Source organism: Mesoplodon bidens (genome assembly GCF_964165515.1).
Source record: "Mesoplodon bidens genome assembly, chromosome: 8".
NCBI classification, from domain to species: domain Eukaryota; kingdom Metazoa; phylum Chordata; class Mammalia; order Artiodactyla; family Ziphiidae; genus Mesoplodon; species Mesoplodon bidens.
In genome coordinates this window covers 86,621,500-86,643,748 of record NC_138165.1, presented here as the reverse complement: position 1 = coordinate 86,643,748, position 22,249 = coordinate 86,621,500, and the positions used below count along the sequence as shown (strand labels likewise).

At 40.1% G+C, this 22,249-nt stretch overlaps 1 protein-coding gene across 5 annotated transcripts in view; it reads right to left on the bottom strand.

Annotated features, from left to right (window-relative positions):
• Positions 1-22,249, bottom strand: part of UNC80 (unc-80 homolog, NALCN channel complex subunit) — a gene marked incomplete at both ends in the record, with an annotated part of 248,689 nt that overhangs the window by 183,727 nt on the left and 42,713 nt on the right. For 4 of the 5 annotated variants that reach the window (XM_081242187.1, XM_081242190.1, XM_081242188.1 and 1 more), the window contains 9 exons: positions 1,850-1,948; positions 2,708-2,874; positions 5,248-5,396; positions 7,747-7,894; positions 12,253-12,399; positions 17,549-17,911; positions 19,456-19,724; positions 20,688-20,828; positions 21,792-22,008. In XM_081242187.1, the coding sequence (XP_081098313.1) occupies positions 1,850-1,948; positions 2,708-2,874; positions 5,248-5,396; positions 7,747-7,894; positions 12,253-12,399; positions 17,549-17,911; positions 19,456-19,724; positions 20,688-20,828; positions 21,792-22,008 (1,700 nt within the window). The remainder of the gene's footprint in view (positions 1-1,849; positions 1,949-2,707; positions 2,875-5,247; positions 5,397-7,746; positions 7,895-12,252; positions 12,400-17,548; positions 17,912-19,455; positions 19,725-20,687; positions 20,829-21,791; positions 22,009-22,249) is intronic. The other variant, XM_081242191.1, reaches the window with a different exon arrangement.

Sequence of the window (22,249 nt, the reverse complement as noted above, 5' to 3'; positions counted from 1 at the left end):
AATAAAATGCCACATCAGCGTTGTCCAATGGGTGTGTATCAATCATGAGTTTCAGAGATATGGGCATAAAAAACTGCTTTTAATATTACTCAGTTAATGTGATTTTTATTTAAAAGGGAAAAAGGAGACACAAAGGGCATGAGGGGGGTAGGGGGAAGAGAAAGTTCTCTGTCTTCTGGCAGAGGAGGAGCCATAATCACCCACCCACCTTTCTCCAGTGCTAAACAGAGGACAGGTGGTGTGCTCATCTCCTGGGCCCACTTGGACCAGGGAAAAGTCCCATGTTTGACATTCTATGACATCCCTCCAAGTGGAAATTTTTATGTAGAGGCATGTTAATACACGTATCTTCATTCAAGGGAAAGAACAGATGTGCTAAATGCTGAGAAATCAGGTGGTGTTTACAGAACACTACAGAGAAAGAATCTTTTGCAATCTAGAAAACTTAATCACCTATCAAGGTAGACAGTTTTATGTTTAAATCTAGTTTACCTATTAAATCATTCTTATTATTCAGATTAGCTCAATAGTTATTAGTGTTATTTTGGGAAAAGTCCTCTCTCCTTTTTTGGACAGATTCTGTATGTAAGGACCTTTAACTAGTCTTGTGGTTGGTTATTCAGCTACAGACAGACCTTTACCTTTCACATTAATTTTTTTTCCCTTAGAGCTTATGTTTGGATTTTTACTATGTCTTTAAAGACGTCCTGAAAGGAAAAACTAAACCTCAGTTTTGAGAATGGAAAATAAAGAAGACAAAGGCTAAATGGTAATTGGGCAAGTCCACTGTTTCATTGACTGACTGTCATTCATTCATTCTTAAAATTAAGTGCCTACATGGGCCAAGCCCCGTCTAGGCATTGGGTCTGTAATGGTAAGTAAAAACTCATGTGGTCCCTGCACCCATGGGGTTGATTTACCTTCTCCTTACTTTTCTCCACCCATTTTAGGGGCAGTTTCTAAGATTTTGAAGGCCTACAAAAACTGTGCAGGCTTTTTGTTCCTTAAAGGTTTTGTTTGCTTGTTGTGGATTACCAAGGTCCTATTTCATGATGGTGATTTCCTTGACTATAGAGAGGGCATACTATAAAATCTGGAATACCCTGCATAATTTCTGGAAGGATAATCATTTAATACTAATTCAGGGTTTTGGGAAGTAGAATGGTATACCTAAAATGATCATATTTTAAATACTGATCACACCACTTGTGGGTAAATAGGTCTCAAAAGAAGAATGAATACAAGTGAGCCTTGCATCGAACTAGACTGTATATTTGGTGTCTACAGTAATCCTCACATTTTCTGACGGCACTATTTTCATGATGCTTTTGATTTTGTTATTATGAAAAGTAGAGATAAACTGATATCAGAGGGCATTGGAAAGGATCTCAGGAGAGAACCAAGGTGAAAAGGAGAAGAGTCGATGTTCCAGCTAACGCTGGACAGGAGAGTAGATTATCTTCCTTATTTTTGGAAAAGCTTCATTGATTACATTGACAGTCGTAAGTGATTTATAAGTGATTTTAAGCAAGAAAGTGGATGCCATCCCCAGCTCACCTGATACACATGCTAGTTTTCAAGATTAATCTGCAGGACTGTGCATGAAAGGCAGAAGTGGGGTAGAGACTGGCAATGGGAAAGGCAGTGAGGGAAGCTTCCTGGAAGCACGAGGTTGGTTATTTGTGATTTGGGCCCGTAGAGATTAGTGGCTTTGGGAGTGAAAAATAAAGGGCAGAAGCAAGGAGAAGTTCAACAGAAATGAAAAACAAACAGCAACTTGGAAAACAGAATTTCTTCCAGTGGGAGGTGCTCAACCCACTCCATAGGAGACAAAACCAATGCTACTTACTGCTCTGGAGTCTGTGAGGGGCGACCGGACATGAAGCTGCGACATTCCTCAGGTGCAGAGGTCACCTGGCCTTTATCCACAATGCTTCCTGCCTCTGACCTATGCAAATGGTACATTCCACCAATCACAACATAGCAGGACACCACCTCCCAATACTTCATATACTTCATAAAGCAAAACACTTTGTTATAGACAACTCAAATGCCCTGCAAACCCTATACCATCATGAGTCTATGTCGGTATGGAATATATCCTCCCATTTGAGTCATGACCTAGCTACCTTATTGCCTAAGGATACCACCATCATTGCAGACAAAGCCATTAACTACTGGCAAGATTTTAAGTTTAGGTATTTCTTTTAATCTTCATAAGTGGTGTTTCTTATATAACAGCCATACAATGCATTCATATTTATTAGAAGAAAAAATAATTGGGCATTGCTCAGCAATTTGTCTTTTGCCATGTTAAAAATATTACTTGCTGAACAGGATGATACAGTATCAGTAACTGCTTTTCCTTTCTGGATAAGAATGTAAGTTAGCTATAGAAGGGACCAAAACACAGATAACATTTTACCATGTAATTAAGAGCTATGAAGTGTGGTTCAAGTGTATGAAAGTTTGGGATCAACTGAGCTCTGATTCATACAAAGGCAGCATTTATTTGATGGTAAACTCATTCCTTTTCTAATCTGTTGCTGGGCCACCACCAGTGACATCACTTGTACAAAAAATTATAGTTCCCCCATCCCTGTACTGGAGTTACACACCATGTAGGAACCACATGGACAGTACAGTAGAAGATTATATTCTACAGACATAGGCAAACCCTCATATTCAGAGAGCTCAAGCTTCCAACCTTTTACCACCTCCAGGCTTATATTCCGGTTCATTTTCCTCCACCTTTTTCCCTGGTGCCAACTTCTCAGCACTATCAAGCAAAGCACTGAGGGCCACTCTCCTGAAGACATTCCCATGGGCCTCTTTGATAAACTGGACCAGCTGACGGATGTCACAATACAGGCCCTGTTTGGAGGCCAGAAAGAAAGTGCAGGGAAAGATAGCTGTGATTGAATAGTATTCACAGAAAGAGGGCTAGAAGGTAATTCCTTGGATTTAGATGAGCATTGGAATCATAAAAAGAAAGCATATTACTACAGTGAAACCAACGGTATCCTGTCCCTCCATTGTTCCTATGGTAACATTACCAAGAACCTTGCCCATCATCCTTAGTATGGAAAAAGATGGTTACCATGCTTCATATTCAGAAAGTTGGCTGTATCATTAGAAAGACATCAATTTACACTTTTAACCACTGGATTCCAAAGCTTTTAATTTTCTTTCTTAATTGTGACTTCTGAAGAGATATGCCTGCAAAAAAAAGGTAATCAGAATTTTGTCTAGACTAGAGATTTCAGACTCTGTTCAGCTTCTCCAAATTTTCTGCATCATTGTGATAAAATATGCTAAGTCCTCTAGATACTTCCAACAGAGCCTGATATTAAAGGATGATCCATTTTGCTTCACAGACTTAACAAATTATATGTATGTTGTAGCCCATCTGAACATGAGCTTGACTATGGACTTAAGATGACACAGGGCTATTAAAACCAACATATTAGCGATTCAACTTTTAATGCAGGACTTTTATTTTATTTTTAAGGTATTAAGCTTTGCATTCAGCATTTCCCCCACTCTCTTCTCTCTTTAAGAAGGTAGTTACTGGGCTTCCCTGGTGGCGCAGTGGTTGAGTGTCCGCCTGCCGATGCAGGGGACGTGGGTTCGTGCCCCGGTCCGGGAAGATCCCACATGCCACAGAGCGGCTGGGCTGTGAGCCATGGCCCCTGAGACTGCACGTCCGGAGCCTGTGCTCCGCAATGGGAGAGGCCACAACAGTGAGAGGCCCGCATACCAAAAAAAAAAAAAAAGAAGGTAGTTACTATATTCTTTGCCCTAGGAAAAGTTCATGACAAAGAGGAACACAGAAGCCTACAAAACACTTACCTTATAACCCTTTTGGGTTTCAAAATCTAAGACCACTGGGACAATTATGCCTATGATGTTTAGAAAAGCAGAAGGAAGAACTACTAAGGAAAACATAGAATGTCCTTTGGGTCCTGTGGGCAGCAAGGCCCTAGCCTCTCACTCTGCAATTTGGTGGCTCCTCCATGGAAGGCAAGGCCCCAGAAAGCAAGGGTTCCAAACTCACCAGAGAGCCCATCCCTAAGCAGCAGAGAGTACTACGTGAACTAATAGGCATGACTGATGACTGAAACCCACGGAGCCTCACCAGGCATTGGGTCCTACCTAAGACTTGGGGACCTTTGTGCTACTCTGTGAGGTGGGGAGACCCATGAATGACTGAAGTTCAACTTCCAGCCATTCTGGTGGAATGGGGGTCCAAAGCCAAACTTAAGTTGATTTAAATAAAATTAAGAAATATAGTATTTCTTCTATACACGAGTTTGTAGGTTAAGACTTACAAGAGCTTGCATATACTATAATCAACTTGTCAAATTACTTCTTGCCATGACCAAACTGAATGCATGGATGGTACCCAGGTTATTCACAAACTCCGAGAACCTTGCTAGGATGGCTTCAACAATCAGCAAAATTAAATTCCTTTTCATTTGGGGTTTTGTTCTGTTTATCTCAAGTTAAGTGAATACATAGTTTCAGTGGTTTAGAGTAGCTTAAGACCATTTCTTTGATTTAGGTAGATTAGCAGATAGTGTCCATATGTGTAAATGGGCTGATTTCTGCATAGGAGTCATTGTATCTAACAGATTGGTAAGATAGAGAAATGCTTCTTTATTCCTGGGAGAGACCTGAATTCATCTAGTCATATCAGATGTCTCAGTCTTCATCCACATTTTACTATCCCAAACCACAATCTCCTTAGTAGCAATTAAACACTAACCTTTTATAGCCTGGCTCTCTGTACCTGTGGCTTCAGTGGTTTAATTAACAGTCTTTTTGAAGAGTAGCTAAAAGATTACAGTGTTCGATAAAAGAAGACAAAACCCATTTCAGCAGCATATTTGCATTAATTTTTAAAGTAAGCATGGTTTCAAACAAAAGCTTGGTATAACTTTCTTTAATATTTCATGAGCCAACACGCTGGGCTCTAGCACCTTCTCTCTGAAGGGCTCTAAGTACCTAGCAACTATCTCAGCAACTACCACAGAACCTCTGAGATGGAAGAGATAAGCCACTTTGCAGGTAGGATAACAAGTAACAGAGGAGGAGAAATGTGTTGCTGAGTTTCTACTGTGAGTTACTGGTGACACTGAGAAAATACATATTTTAACTCTAAAAGTTTTAGACTTCAACTTCTCTTTCTCAAGGCCACGGCATGAGACTGAGAACTCCTGTGGGAAGAAGAGGTGAGCTTCTCACCAGATTCTCAGGGCTGTGCAATTCATGCGTAGTTGAAGCGCAGCGTGTGATGAGGGACTTAAACATGGCGCTGACGATGATGCTTTCCACATTTTGGGCTGTGGATTTGTTGTCCACAGTGGTGAAGTTATTTCCAAACCCAGCCTTGTCTGGAATGCAAAGGCACCAATTAAAGGCAGTGTTTCCATTCAGCTACATAGTTTAAAGAAGTAATGAAGTACTCCAGGAGTTACTGAAGGACTACACAACATACAGAAACAGAGGATTGAGGATACTTCCGGTTTGATCATCTCTATGAGGACTTAAAGATAAACAACTCATAGTCTCCTTCAGAGTCTTTACTATGACATATTCCATCACTTTGAGAAATGTTTTAATTGATAAATCTTAGCTACAAAAAGAGGATCAACTGTTGACCCTATGAAAGTCTTTTAAACCTAAGTAGTTTTAAAATAGGTGATCACGTAAAAAAATACATGATTTACCAAATGGTCCCTCAGTGGAGACAGACTTAATTTGATTTGGCTTTTTTGGTGGTGAAGAATGCTGGCTTCTCAGTGGAAATTGTTCAGTCTGTGAGAAGCGGAGTGAGGTTGGACTGACCAGGTGAGCCGGCAGGGGGAGGAGAGCGGGGACAGGGCCCTGCAGGGGAATTCATGCCAGCACTGGAAACAGAAAAGATTGCGTCTGGCCAAGAGCTGCACGAGACTTCTAGCAGCTTCTGCTTCCAGAGACTCCATAGCCACATGAATTGGAAAAATCTTCAACTTCCCTTGGATCCACCTCCTTATAACTCATTCACACATGAAATGCCAGTGAACTGAGGGCATCACCCTATGTGGCATTTTATGCCAGTTTTTCACATTTCCATTGACACATTCGATGGCCTTGCCAGAGTATTCCTCATAGCTTGCGAGCCACCTGTGGACTGTAGGGGCAGGATATGTGCAGCTCCAAGACTGATCAGAAAGGACGTGTGTCTCTGGCTGGCTGATTCATTGTGAGCCACTTTAACTTCTCAAGAATTCCAGGGGGAATTCATCACTTTAAAGTAACAGACTTTATTACCAACCTCTCACTGTCTGTGTCAATGGGCTGCAGATTATCTTTAGATTTTACACTACAGAAAGAATTGTTTTAGTCTATTCTTATAGTTTCTATCTCAAATAGGTTAAAAAAGAGAAAAAAAAAGTTTGCAATCAAGAATTTCTCTTGCAATACCTCAACTACAATTCTCACTTCATTGTTTTATAGATTTGTTATGTGCTTGGCTTAAAACAACTTCAATAACATAGATTATTTCAGGGATTCTATAGGGAACAATATTTTCCTTTAATGTGAAAACCAAACAATAAAGCCTGGGGTAAAAACAGAAAAACTGTTTCTAAATCCATCACAAATAAAAGGGGGAGTGGGATGAATTGGGAGGTTGGGATTGACATATATACACGACTATGTATAAAAGAGATAACTAATGAGAACCTACTGTACAGCACAGGGAACTCTACTCAGTGCTCTGTGGTGACCTAACTGGGAAAGAAATCCAAAAAAGAGGGGATATCTGTATACATATATCTGATTCACTTTGCTGTACAGTGGAAATTAATACAACATTGTAAAGCAACTATACTTCAATAAAAATTTAAAAGAAAAAAGAAAAAAACAATTATGAAAGCAGGAAAAAAAATAAATCCATCAAATATAGCTCCATTATAAATTAATCAGACACTCTCACACATATACTATATAAACAATAAAAGCCTATACTAAGAAGTTATTTCTTCCCAGGCTCTAATTAAAATGTATATTTTACTCAATCAGGCTTCATACATCACCTTCATTTTATTACTGTATTTGCATTCAAGTGGTATTGGTGATGTTCATTTATTATGGATGCCATTTGTGTTCACTGGTTGTGCCCTGTAATATAGGTCTCTATACTGGAGTTTTCCTAAAGCCATGAAGCTATAGTTCATGAGCCTATCTATAGATCCCTTTGCCCATTCTTTTTAAAATTCAGTATATGTGTATATCAAAATTATGTTACAACTATGTTTAATGTAGTTTTTTTTTTTTCCTTTCCTATTCTATTTTGTGAAAAAATCACCAAGTACTATGCCTGGCTCATTTCGTATTTGTTGAACTAATGAATATATTCCTTTGTTCCTTGATCCTTGCCTCAGCAGTCATACAACAGAAAGTTACGTGAGAGAGAGGAGTGCCATGAGTAGAGTGTAAGGATAGAGGGGCTACAGGTGAAGATGCCACAGCTTTACCAAATTCCCATCTGCTGAGCTAAGTTGTCCTCAGAAAGCCTCTAAAATGTGTCAAAGATGATGTACAAGCTTCTCGTGTTTATATTTTATTACACACACGATGCACACACAAACAGATATCTTTTCCTCTCCATTCTATCCCTAGAAATTTAGGGTGTCTCTGAAACACTACCTGCTTCACCTCCCAGCGAGTTCTCCTAGAACTCGGCGCAGCTTTACTTACTGTCAGTGACCGGCTCCATACAGAATCCTAGCAAAGCATGCAAGAAGTCCACTACGTTATTGAGAGAGTCCTTGTTCACATAGTCCCTCATGGTTTGTCGGAACTGCATCTTATCTAGCTTGTATAACTTAGTGAGGCAGTTCTGGGCCTGCAAGGAAGGAAGAAAAGTGAAGAAGTCACAAGTACCAGCTTAAGCTAGGGATACCAGTGGTCTGCGACAGAAGCCCCTAAAAGGCAAAAATTTCCATCCATCCCTGCTGGCTGGTGCCCACCAACCCTGCCAGCCCCTCTTGTCTGAGAATGCAGTGGGCAGAGAAAGGCTGAGCAGTACTAGGTAGATGACTTTGAGAAGGGCTGTTCCTTAGGAAAAACCCCAAACTAGGAGCTAATGCTGTCCCAGAAAGAGCTCAGTATTTTTGCCAAGATCAAGATTTTAAGATCTCAATGAAAAAACTTAAAGCGTAAAATTTAGGTAGGTGATAGGATTGGTCACCAAGGTTTAGAAAACCTCAAAGGGTTTGTGCCATGGGAAGGAGCAGGACACTCCCATGCTCAGCTGTCTTGAATTTAAGTAGATTTAATGGATGGTGTGAGGGGCTGTAGGAAGTGCTTGTCCAGAGTCCTCTTATATGGTCAGGAGGGAAGGATCTTTGAAACATGAAAGAGGCATAAAATAAAGGCAAGTCTAGTTTGTTGATTTTTGAGTCTGCTTCTGAATGTGGAAGCTTGGTATTTAAATAGAAGTTGGACTTCAGGATATGAAAAGCAATTGACCATTCACTAGGCCCTGCTACTCAAAAATATATTTCTTATGATCCAGCAAATAATTTTGCCATCTAGCAAAGAAAAAGGAAGTAATCCCCACCATCAGAACAAATAAAATCACATCCATTGGCTGGAGAAGGCCACAGACAGAATGAGTGAATACTATCTGAAACCCTTAGAGGGCTCCCTAACCCTCTCTTACTATTGAGAGAAAAATCACATATGTGCAGTGCTTTGCTGTTTAAAATGTGTTTCTTGCTTGTAAGTGCATAACGACATTTGACTTTCACACCTTCTCTGTGATTTGAAGAGTTTCCCTATATTACAGTGGAAGAAACTGAGACTCAAAGAAGTCAAGGACTTTGCCCAAGTTGATACACCAAGTTTCACAGCAGAGCCAAAATTAGAAGCCAGGGTCTTACCTCCTCATAGTGGTTATTTCTCCTATGATATAATAGTCACAAGAATAGTTTAGATAGTGATTGTTGGGGAAAATGTATCTAGATAACACCTACTTTGAAAAAAGATTTAAGATGACCAATAATAGAGATTAGTTGATATCTTGTGGAGAACAAGATCATCATAAAAAAGAAAGTCCTTAACAATGGAATAAAATGGGAAAATGATAAGAGAGAACTCTGGGTTGAGGGGAAAAAGCTAAAGATCAAATGGGAGGGGACTTCCCTGGTGGCACAGTGGTTAAGAATCTGCTTGCCGATGCAGGGGACACGGGTTCAAACCCTGGTCTGGGAAGATCCCACATACCATGGAGCAACTAAGCCCATGCGCCACAACTACTGAGCCTGCGCTCTAGAGCCTGCGAGCCACACCTACTGAGCCTGCACGCCACAACTACTGAAGCCCGCACGCCTAGAGTCTGTGCTCTGCAACAAGAGAAGCCACCGCGATGAGAAGCCTGTGCACCACAACGAAGAGTAGCCCCTGCTCGCCGCAACTAGAGAAAGCCCGCAGGCAGCAACGAAGACCCAACACAGACAAAAATAAATAAAATAAATTTAAAAAAAGAAAGAAGGGAGAGGTGGCTGGGTGAGGACAACCTTAAAGGAGGATAGAGAAATTTGGACAATCAGACAGAAGCAAGGAAGTTAGATCCCTGAGAATTAGGACTTATTGGTGGGCCTTAGTGGTGGCCCAGAAGAAAATTTGTTACATGACCATTTTGACAAATCAAGGCCCAGAGAAAGATTCTTGGAAAAATCGAGAGGAAAAAGGAAGATTATAAAAGGTTGAAAATTGTAATTAGCAATAGGCATCCTGGTGTGACCTTGTTATAGTCTCTCCATCTGTATCACAAAGTCAGGTGGATTGATTTTTTTTTTCCATTTTTCCTTTACTCGGTCATAGAAGATTGGGAAATTAGGTGTTAACCAGAGGTTACTGGTTGCTAGCTCTAAAGCAAGCTTCTTTTCTTATAAAATAAATGATTCTTGCTATAAAATGAAGCCTGTAAAGTACTTCTTGCTTCTCTGTAAAACACACCAAAAAAGGCATTGTTCCAAATCTGCTCTTTAGAGGCTATTAGGACGTCTGAATGAGTTCAATCAGAAGTTCAAGCAAGAATCAGAATATCAAACCATAAGTATTTTGATTCTGAATGAACATTTTAAACTTCTCCAAGAGATATAAAAAGTGGATTCTCTTTCAATAATTTGGGACTACAAGCTAATGATTAGACTATTCCAGGAAACATGCTGGAATTGCTAGGCACTTTGATGAACATCATTGCAGTACTTATCTGTTTATTAAAAAAATAAAAGTATAGAGGACCTGATCTGGTAGAGGTAAGAAATATCTTTAATATATTAAAAGTTAAGTAACTTCTCACAACCCAATGCCAGAGAAATCTGGAAATATCTAGCTTCTTGAATTAGACACTCTCAGGGAAAAGTGCTCAAATTTCTCTCTCGGGGCTTCCCTGGTGGCGCAGTGGTTGAGAGTCCGCCTGCCGATGCCGGGGACACGGGTTCGTGCCCTGGTCCGGGAAGATCCCACATGTCGCGGAGCGGCTGGGCCCGTGAGCCATGGCCGCTGAGCCTGCGCATCCGGAGCCTGTGCTCCACAACGGGAGAGGGCGCAACAGTGAGAGGCCCGGGTACCGCAAAAAAAAAAAAAAAAAAAAAAAAAAAATTTCTCTCTCGGACAACGTGTTTACTAAGCATGGACAAGTAAGTGTAATCCCTATAGTGAGTACTGAACTGGGCTACTAGAGAATGGAGGTATTGTCACGTAAATCAACAAAGTTGAGAAGGCAGGTAGAAAACTGGACATCCTGACAGGAAATATTCAGTACTCTTGAGAAAAGAGCACATGGTGATTAAGCAGTAACAACAGCTTCTCAAGTGGTTTCTGATCCAACTAGCCCTACCTTCTCCAATTCTAGAAAGACAGGTTCTGATGTCAAAATGAGTTTATACCTCCAACTATAGCATGACACTTCCTTTTATATTTTGATGTTTGATTTCATAGAATTAGTTTTCTGCATGAGTGATGTGGTTTTAGCCTTGAAGGCATTTATTCATACTGTGATAGAATAAAAGTCGAAGATCAAAAATCACATACACATGTGCAGAGATGGGGGCAATGTCAGCTTTCTACTGCCTTATTACTTATTATTTTGATTTCCTAAAATTTGGGGCTTCAAAATCTAGATCTTGGTCAAAGTTTTCAAGTTTCAGAATTTAGAAGTTAATTACTATGAATAAAACTTCCACATGCAAATAATTAATATAATACAACACAATAGAATATAAATGAAAGAGAATGATATACAGATGGATAGATAAGTAGATGATACATTAGGAAAGTAACCCAGCATGCTAAGGCTGTGTGAACATTTCACGACAAAACCTAATACCAAGGAAAAATGGGCTGGCATTAGACTTTGACATGATCCTAAAACTCTGCTAAGATATGCCAAAAGGTTTCCTGGTCTCAAATTTGCATCAACCTCTTATTTTTAAGGGAATATTTTCTTATTATTTCAGTTCAAGAGTATGTATGAGGGCAACTGTTGCAGTTTGGACTTGTTGTGGAGGTGGGTTATTGCTCAAGTCTTAAGTGAAGAGTAGTCATCAGTGGAGGCAAATGAAAATGAGCTGGAATTACATTTCCATGTTCCATTACAGAATTATGCTTAGCAAGCCTGAGCACAGAGTTTCAAGTTTCACACAGTTCAAAGAGATATGATCTCAAATATTTAGTAGTCAAGGTTCATTCTCAAACAAAGCAGCCAGAAAGTGACTGGCTACTTTTGTAGTCCTATTTTATCCCAATAAGGGCCATTTTCCATATTTAAGAACAACAAACCAAGTCCTAAACTTTGATCCCTTTTTCTAATATAACATATGCTTCCACAGTACCCAGGCAGGTGATTAAAAAGTTATTTGCCACGGACTATCAGAAGCTTGCTAAATGTATTCATCTTTGCAATGTTCTTTCAAACTCTAATTCACATGTTCCAATTATACACTCTTTTGCCAGTTGGGCGTTGGCCTGCCCAGGCAGGAGGCAGAAGTGGTTTTCCCAATTAAACTTTCCTAAGCCCGGGTTTTAGATGTCTTGAGATATCTTGTGGGAATCCTCCCACCTTAAGACAGCATTAATTACCCTTACAAAATAAAGTATTCTTCAGGGAACACTGACCCTCATTGTCAAAGGACTCATTCTTAATTTGGAGGGAGGGAAGAGGAAGAGGAAATGGAATCTACTTAGTTCTCTTACATTCTCCCGGAATACCTGGTGTCTCAGGCGATCCCCAGAGAGCCCTCGGTGTCCTTCTCCACAACCATAGGCACATCCCAGAGACTTCACTATTTTGATGAGCATGGTTAGAGCAAGCCTATGGTTGCTTACAGGAGTACTTTCATCCTAGTACCCATGAACGAGAAAGAAAGAAGATTCGGTTCATTTAGTCACTAGGATTCTTTTGGTGCTAAGACTCTATTTTATTATTAAACCAAGTTTATATGTTTTGCAGCAAGCCCCTGCAATTTGGGAAATAGAATTGTCAAGGGCTCAACAGGCAAGCTAACTTTTCAAAACTCTAGAACGGACTTACAAGAAAGAAAATGTTTATGCATTCTGAACACCCTCTAGTGCCACAGGATATGAAGGCAGACCTCTTTATTAGAAGACATGCTTTCATATCCTCATTAGACTATCAGAATAACTGTCTAGAGAGAGACAGTGTGGACTCTCAGTGATGAAGGCAAGTAGCTTTTTCCAGAAGGTACCCTCATCAGCAGGCTTCTGTTACTATCACTAAGCAAGGATTATTGCTAACTTTCTGGAACTGATCAAAGTCTGAAACTATGAAATCATGTGGCAATTTCTGACATTTTCAAAGGACTTTTCTAATTTTATACCTTCGCTATATTGTAATATTCATGCACAAGCAAAGAGAGAATATGTAAAAAAAATTGTAAATATTCAGCATGGTTCTTTGTTTGAGGCTAAATCGGAAGCCCTCCCGAGGTGAACTGTGAGAAGTGTTATCATCCTCTCTCGACTCATTTAATCCTTGTTCTTAGTGAAGAACATAGCTTCCAGAAAAATGAACTTTCTTGAATTATTTCCAAAGAAGCATAAGGAAGCTGTTGCTAAGGAATGATGCAGATCCCAGCATGGGAGTGCCATTACCTTCAGGAAGCTCCAACATTCCTCAGTCCTTCTGGCTACTTTCTGCTGTCAGCACAGTCACTGCGGACCTGAGAGTCCAGCTCCCGTTCCTTAATTGCATATGACGTTAGGTAAATGAACTAATCCCTCTGTGCTTTAGTTTTCTCACCTGTGAATCGAGGATGCTAATAGCTTCCCTTCCTACTTCATCAGCTTACTGTGCCAAACAAATGAAATAATGAATAAGAATTGCTCTGGAAATTGTGAAGGCCTTTTCCATCTTCATATGCTCAGGTTGATACATAAACTTTGGGGGGCCACCCACGTAGAAAGCATACTCAAATGCAGGGAGGGTGTGAAAGGGATGGGGTTTATCTAGACATCATGTGCTGTTCATTCTGTGATGGGGTAGGCTCTCTGGTCCCCTAATGTTATATAATTGGTCCTTTTTTTCTAACCAAATGCTCATGTAGTGGATGTGGTGCTGGACTTCAGAGATGCCCCCTTCAGAACTGTTCATTCTCTGAGCTACTGGGAACATTGATGGATGATAACTCTCAGGTGAGCCCCTCTCCAGGCATTGCCCTTAGCTAAAGAGACCTGCCATGACCCAGGTTATGCTCTCCTCCTGGAAGCAGTCTGCCTCCAATGGCTGGTCAAGAGCATACAGAGTGTGTGTGGGGAGGTGTGTGGAATAAAGTGGGCTCCCTTACTTCACCCGGGGATTACTTTGAAGAGCCATCCCATCTCTGGAGCTCCCTGTGTGATGGGCTGAAGTCTCTGTTACAACTACATTGCAATTCAACTTCTCTTTCTGGCCCATCCTGCTTCTTTTACACCCCACAGATGTTGCTCCTCAGCAGACACCCCAGGAAACCTCTTGTGCATATATCTCCTCGTCTGAGTCTGTTTCTTGCGAACTCTACAGCTCAGATGCTTGTAAATGGAAGACTCAAACATACATACGTACAAACATACACACACACACAGATACATACATTTATTTATTTATACATACATACATACATATCAAATTCAGAAACATTTTAAATTCAAATCTTAGCTCCATAACCTTGGGCAAGCTACTTAACCACTCTGTGCCCTACAAAATAGGAATCATAAAAATATGTATTTCACAGAGTTTGTGAGGTAAAACATGGAAAGCATGTAATAATAGCAAAACCAGTGTTAATTATTATTTCTAGGTGTGGGGCACTGCTATCCATTGGGGGCAACATTGTGCAAATTAGAAAAGGCACTCCTCTGGGTGGATGAATTAGAAAAAGGTGAATCCTCTCAGAAGATGCAGCCCTTGGGTAAACAGCTTGGTGAGCAGAGCTCAGACTGGATTTCAGTCCTGTCTGGACTCCTTAGGCGAGAGCCCTTGTGGAGTACACAGCCTGCACAGCCAAAGGTCACCCTGGGTAAGGGCTGATTTGGAAGACTGACTTACATACATTTAAAAACTATTGATATCATATGATCCTTTAAAGCAAATTCCTAGCTCCAAAAGCTTTTTGTAAATATCTATTTGTATTTTTTTGGACCTTCAGATGTCCTTGGGATTTTAGCTCCTCTAGTAGAAGACATTGAGAAAGTTGTATCCAGCTACAGGCAGAAATCAGGACAGATATTAAATAACATTTCAAGCTCTCAGTACCAGTTAGTGGCAAATACAGAAATAGAAATTAGATCTTCCTTTCTGAATTAATCAATTCCCGCATGCTCCTGGCATTACTAGGTTGCAAAATTAGATAAACCTCCTGATTCCACTGAAAATAACAGTTGGGATAGAGGCAGAACAGACCTGTGTGACTCCCAAGTACAAAGCATCTGACCTACGGTCAGGTATGATTTTATAAATTCTCTGTACTACAAAGAATATTATTTTGTAGAACTAACTACAAAACATTTGTATCTTTGGTGGCTGTTTTGGAGAACACATTATCTGACTCTGTAAAATCCCATCCTGATCAAGTGATAGTTTTGGTTAAAGTAGCATTTATATTATCAAGTTTCTAGTATGATAGCTAGATTTTAAATAGGCAAGAGACTTGCAGTTCTTTAATAAGGAAGTAGATGAAAACACTACTTGGGGGACTTCCCTGGTAGCGCAGTGGATAAGAATCCGTGCTCCCAATGAAGGGGGCTTGGGTTCAATCCCTGGTTGGGGAACTAGATCCCACATGCATGCTGCAACTAAGAGTTTGTATGCCACAACTAAGGAGCCCATGTGCTACAACTAAGGAGCCCAGGAGCTGCAACTAAGGAGCATGCCTGCCACAACTAAGATCTGGTGCAACCTAATAAATAAATATAAAAAAAAAAAACCCAAAAATCCCCACTACTTGGGTGAAATTTTTGAACTAAAAACAGAAACAAAACAGAAACAAAATTCTAATAATGAACTTCAGAGATCCTCATAAACATAACAATCAATTTAGGGAGTATCTAAGTTTTACTGATAAGAGCTTATCAAAATTTCACAACTTTAATTTTTTTCTTTCTATTTTCCCCTGAATATTATGACATAATGACATAGCACTATTCTCTCTTTGAGTGGCCACCTAAATTGACAGGTAAAAAATTTGAAAATTTAAGAATCTCACTGTTTGCTGTGTTTATAAATTTGGTCCTTATAACTTGTATTTGTTTTCTAATTCCTACATAACTGTTGAATGAATAACTCCTTAGATCTTAGGATTCAATAGCAAATCCCTTGTGATCTATATCATCATTTAGGTAATTTTCTTCTACAGTGAGATCTGAGGATCCTTGGATTGTCCTCAGTGATGTTTGGGAAAGTAAGAAGTTGGGGACCTTAAGTACCAAAAGATTCTATTAGAATTGGAAAACATATACATGATTGAGGCAGGAGAAGAAATCCTAGAGAAAAGCTTAGGTTCAGGAACCTAAGAATATTGGGGCAGGAATAATTAGATGAGTCCACAAATATTGGGAAAAATGAGAGTAGACAATCAGGGAAGAAACAGAGATGATTAAATGCACATTAAACATGCATCAGGTAGGACTGGAAAGAGATGGAGAAAAAAATATAAAAGAGGAAACAGCACTGGAACACTTACTCATATGTAAAAACCTGATAGCCTACAAGAAAATAGCAATTTATATTCTAGATAATATGTAGGTGGTAGAACTCTGTACAGTGAAATCTTATACTTCTAAACACTTGGCCTGATGTGTAGATTGTCACCTGTTAGAGATTCAAATCTCTTGTTGATTTCAATTCCTTAATAGCATTTTCCAACTAAAACCCCAAATTGAAATCAGCATAAATTATATGAGTTTAAGCTGCCGTAGTTCTTATTTAAAATTCAAATTAAAAGAGAAAACTAATTATTGACGTTAAGCACTGAGATCATAAATCAGGTGTTGTCAAGTCAAAGGGAATTAAATTCAGGAACAATCAGTAATAAGAAAGCTAAAGACACCTGGAAGTGACACACTGAGACATAAGAGAACCAAGGCTAGTCTTCCAAACTAACACCAAAAAACCAACTAACTAAACAAAAATTTTCCCTTTCTTTCCCTTTAACTGTGATTGAAGTAGGCTACCTAAAAATGTGTTCCTTAAATCAAGAGAAAGAACTTTATTTAAATTTTTTCAGGAAAATTATACTGCTTATTATGGACTAAATGTTTGTGTCTCACCCAAATTCATATGTTGAAGCCCTAACCCCCCAGAGTGATGGCATTTGGAGATGTGGCCTTTGGGAAGTAAATTTTAGGGCTAAATGAGGTCATGAGAGTGGAGTCCTGGTACAATAGGATTAGTGCCCTTATAAGAAGAGACACTGGAGAGCTTGCTCTCTCTTTCTCTGCATTTACATAGAAAAAAGATGTCATGGGAGCACATAGCAAAATGACAGCCACCTACAAGCCAAGAGAAGATGCTTCAGAATGAAATCTACCTTGCTGGCACCTTGATCTTGGACTTCTCAGCATCCAGAACTGTGAGAAATAAATTTCTGTAGTTTAAGTCACCCAATCTATTGTATTTTGTTTTGGCAGCCTGAGAAGACTAGAATGCCACTCCATTAGGTCAGACCCTGAAAGTTTTGAGAGAGAGACTGTTGTTGGCAGACTGAGAATTATGGCAATGTAGTGTATCTGAGATATTCTCTTGAAGAATTAACATGACCAGGGAATTAGTTCTAACATTGCTTGGATGGCAATGGCTTTTGAATGTAGGATACAATTTCACATAACTGTTTTTACTAATGCCTTCTGAGAACCTAATGAAGAGATTTATAGACTCACCACTTTCTTGCTCTAGTGACTAGCTGCTATTCTGAGTCAACAAATTGCTGGCAAGCAAGAATTGGAAAGAAATCAGGAACAACATTTCAAGAGGACACAAAAGGTGGTCCAGTCATACCTTCTCTTGGTTCTTATCGTTCTTCTCATAGGGGCCTCCTCCACCTCCATCACCTCCTCCACCTCCTCCACCTCCTCCATTACCACCTCTTCCTTCTTCTCCTCCTCCATCTCCAGCTCCACTAACTGAAGGGGCCCCAAATCCACAGGTGGAACTTCCAGATACTCCTTTGAACTGGAACGTTCCCTCACTTGGTCTTTTTTCCACAGTCACATTTTCCTTGTTTTCACTCTTCTTTCTGTTCTTTTCTACACAGGGCACCACACCAAGTTGAAGCAAGCATTCCACAATGTTCAGTGCCACATCGCAGATGCGAGAACTGATGTCATGGTTAAGGACAAGATAAACAGCCTTCAGAACCACCTGGGGGAAGACAAAAGTAAACTGAGAGTGATTAAGTTACTTGAATTACCTCTATTACATCTTCCTAAATAGATTTGGTTATTCCATTTAATACATTTCCTTTAGGCTGTTCTATGCACTTAAACATAAATAATTCAGGTAATTTTCAGATGATCTTATTAAGCTGCATTGGGACCTTGTGTATGTGCTTAATATAGAGTACAAATCACCCAAGGAATTAAAAATGTATAAGTGTGTTATCTCACTTAAGGACTCTAAGACTTGCCATAATATAGACAGTTAATGGAGATAACAAAACATAATGAATTAATGGGAGAGTAATTATTTGTCCAAATGGAAACCTGTTCAACTGATTTTTAAAATCAAAGTGTTTTAATTCCCCGCCAATAATGCTTTCTACCAATAATGGGTGAAGAGAAATGGTTTCCTTAAGCACATAAGAGAGGAACATTTGCACACTCGCAATTGCATCATTATCTACATTCAATTTTAAAAGCAAAAAATTTGCATGCTTAAATTATGTCCTTTTATTGATTTTAATATTTTAAATTATTTGCTGAGCCAGGTTCCCTAATGTGAAATAAGAAATTGTGTGACATATATTTGTAAAATATAACAACCCTTTCATTTGCTAATAACCATAATCAAGACAGGCATTCTTGAGAATGCAGGTTTAAATGTTTTAATGGACTTCTATTCATTTTCTCCTGCTATATTGGTGGTTTATAGTCATGCTGCTTATATAACAAAGGAAACAAACAGAATTTTTTTACTTCCATTCTAGGAAAGAAGGACTTAGTGCATGCACATACACACACACACATATTTACTACATGTATTCAGGATTCACTAATGTTTTTAGATTATAAAAATATTCTGAGATCAGATCAAATCTAATGTAATGCTTAAGAAAAAAAAGAAAAGAAAAGGTGCATCTAAGATGGGTGATACACTTGTGAAATTTTTTTTAAAAGGGTAGCTTTTTCAGGGACTTCCCTGGTTGCACAGTGGCTAAGACTCCACACTCCCAATGCAGGGGGCCAGGGTTCGATCCCTAGTCAGGGAACTAGATCCCACATGTATGCCAAAACTAAGGAGGCCATGTGCCTCAACTAAGGAGCTGGCGAGCCACAACTAAGGAGCCTGCCTGCCGCAACTAAGACCCAGCATAACCAAATAAACAAACATATTTTTTAAAAGGGTAGATTTTTCATTTAAAGGCTCAACATTTCTAAGAATTTTTTTTTTTTTTTTGCGGTACGCAGACCTCTCACTGTTGTGGCCTCTCCCGTTGCGGAGCACAGGCTCCGGATGCACAGGCTCAGCGGCCATGGCTCACGGGCCCAGCCGCTCCGCGGCATGTGGGATCTCCCCGGACCGGGGCACGAACCCATGTCCCCTGAATCGGTAGGCGGACTCTCGACCACTGTGCCACCAGGGAAGCCCTCTAAGAATTTATATGTACATTTTATCCAACATTGTAAAAAGTGGGCCAAAGATTCAATATCTTTCAAGCTTCAGTAAGAAAAATTCTTGCTCCTTACAGAAAGATCAAGCATGCCATTCTTGTGGACAAAGTTATTGGTCCCATCAATATGTTCTGTGTCTTCCAAGTAGCTGTAGTTTATGCAGGAGTCTGTGAGGCTTCGAGGCAGGTTTGCACATGCCAGGGGTTCATGTGGCATCTCAGGTATAGGCACCTGGTTGCAGAGCTTCCTCATATGCTCACTGAAAAAGTCTGCATAGCCTACGTTGAATGATGCCAATGTGGTATTGAAGGTTGCAACTGTGATAGTGGAGATCTGGGATCGCACTAAAAAAAGGAAAGCAATGTCTTAGTTTTCCCCATATTAACCTACAACATCATGTTAGACAGTTATACTACTATTTAAATCATGACCATGATCACAGCATTAGCAGATATTTGACTAATAGTCTCAAAGCTATTCTCAACTCCCATGATGTTAAGTCATGTAATATCTGATAAACAATGAAGGCTATAGAAAATGTGAATTCTTAACTGGCTTCCTTGAGACTCAGCCTAGAATTTTTTGTCTAACAGGTGCATTTTACTCACTGTTAGATGACAGACCCTATTGGTTTAGTTAAACTAGTTTGGTTGAAGTATTCTCCACAAGTAAATAGCTGTTAAAATATCTGGTTTTATCTAGTATATTTAGGTAACAGCAAACAAGAAATATTCTTTTTCTCCTTTGCTTAAGAATAATGGAACATAAATTTGTGGTGGTAACTAAGAGATGTCATCAAATACTTGAAGAGCAGTCCAGGGAAAAGAGGGACTAAATTTATGCTCATAGGTTAAGAGCACAGAATAAGAAACCCCATCTTTGATCCCATCCAGAGACACACATCTGCTCCACATAAAGCACAAAATAGCAGCTGTCTGGAAAGGGAATAGGTGGCCTTGGAAGGCAGGGACTTTCCTCCCACAGAAAGTGGACAAGCCCTTCAGAGGGACATCACAGATGCCCTCAATTTTCTCCAAGCCCTGTAGGTCTATGCTCTTTTGAAAACAACCATGAATGGCTTGCCCCTGCTTTCCCTGAGAGGCATGGTGTTCATAGTGTGCTATCCAATAGCTCTTGCTACTAAGGAAATTTTAAGAATGGCTCACAAGTAAATTATCAAGCAATATAATACATGAATGCAATTTTTCAAAAAGCACACGGAGCCAGATTACAATGAAAATGGAACATGGAGTAAAAACAGGAAACGGAACCTGGACGCCCACCTGCAGCGGCCGCCTCCAACCCACCTTCCTTGACGGTGTTTTCCCCATGGCTGTTGGAGTGGTCCGGCAGGTCGCTCACCAGCGTGTGATGAGAGTGGGAGTGCCTGCCACTCAGGCTCTCCATCTCAGTGGCCGCGTCCGAACTGCCCCGCCGGGTAAATTTCCCTGAGATGGACAAGAGCACCACAGAGGGTTTGAAAATCTGAAAGATTCTCTGCCAAGATTTTGTCTGTCCAAAGGACAGCAGTGATAGTGAGGGGATATTAGGCTGTATGTGAGGCAGAGACGACTGACTAGCTTGCCTTGGGAACATTCAGGGTCGAGATGATTGATGACGCTGCCTGTGATAAGGTCAGCCCCAATCTAAGCCAAATGTCAGAAACCATCTGTTAGGCCCCCACTAGCTGTCAGCTCTTGCTTTTAAGCTGGCCTTCTTAATATGACAGCCAGAAAGAAAAAAAAAAAAGCTCCTTTTTCTTTCCGTTACATCTTCCTTTTTAAATATCTGAGTTAAAGGGAAGTCTGTCTTTGGATTCACAATGGAAGTTAATGCACAGAACCCTCTAGGGCCATGTGTCCACATCAAGAATGATCTAATATAGAGAACAAACTTGTGGTTGCCAAGGTGGAGGGGGGTGGGGTAGGGGAAAGAAGGAATGGGAATTGGGGATGAGCAGAGGCAAACTATTATATATAGGACAGATTAACAACATCCTACTGTACAGCACAGGAAACTATAGTCAATATCCTGTGACAAATCATAATGGAAAAGAATATGAAAAAGAATATATATATATATATATGAGTCACTTTGCTGTACAGAAGAAATTAACACAATATTGTATATCAACTATACTTCAATAAAATAAAATCATTGAACTATAGAATGATCTAAGAAATAGGGCTATGACCTGTCTAATTATACAGGATTGCTGCATCATTCAATTATCTGCATTTCTTTGGCTATGAAGACACAGCATTATTTTGGTCCTGGGGAGCCTGTATTTGGGCCCAAATTCCTTGACTAAACTGTTCAAGAAAGATCCAGATTTCCCTGGGAGCCCTAGATCCAGATTTCTAAACAGGTCACTGAAGCTCTGCCCTACTTTGGAAGGTCCTTGTGGTCACCTAAAATGGTGGTTTGCCAGCCTCCTTTTTCCATGCCTCGCCTGTCTTCTCCAAGCCCAGAGAAACTTCCAAAGGAAAACGCACTGCAGGTGGGGGACACATCCAGGTGGTCCTCGTGCAGCAGGAATGGCACTCCCATTCTCCGAGGTCGCCTCTTCCCCGCGTGGTGGAATGGGATGGAACCTTTTCTCTCTCTGTCTTCTTTGCGGCTCTTGAACTACAGAAATGAGAGATGAAGGGTCAGGCACAGGGCAAAGGCAAGGTTACAGTTTGCTTCCCAAAGGGCTCCATGACCTGGGGTAAAATACAGGAAATGTTTCAGGAAAAGGAGACCTGGAAAGTCACTGAATGTCATCCAACAGAGATGGAAGAAATTTCTACAATGTGTCAAAAGAGTGAAAGAAACTAAGGAAAAGATAATGTATTTCCTGGGGGATTTTTGGCTGGGTTGGTTTGAG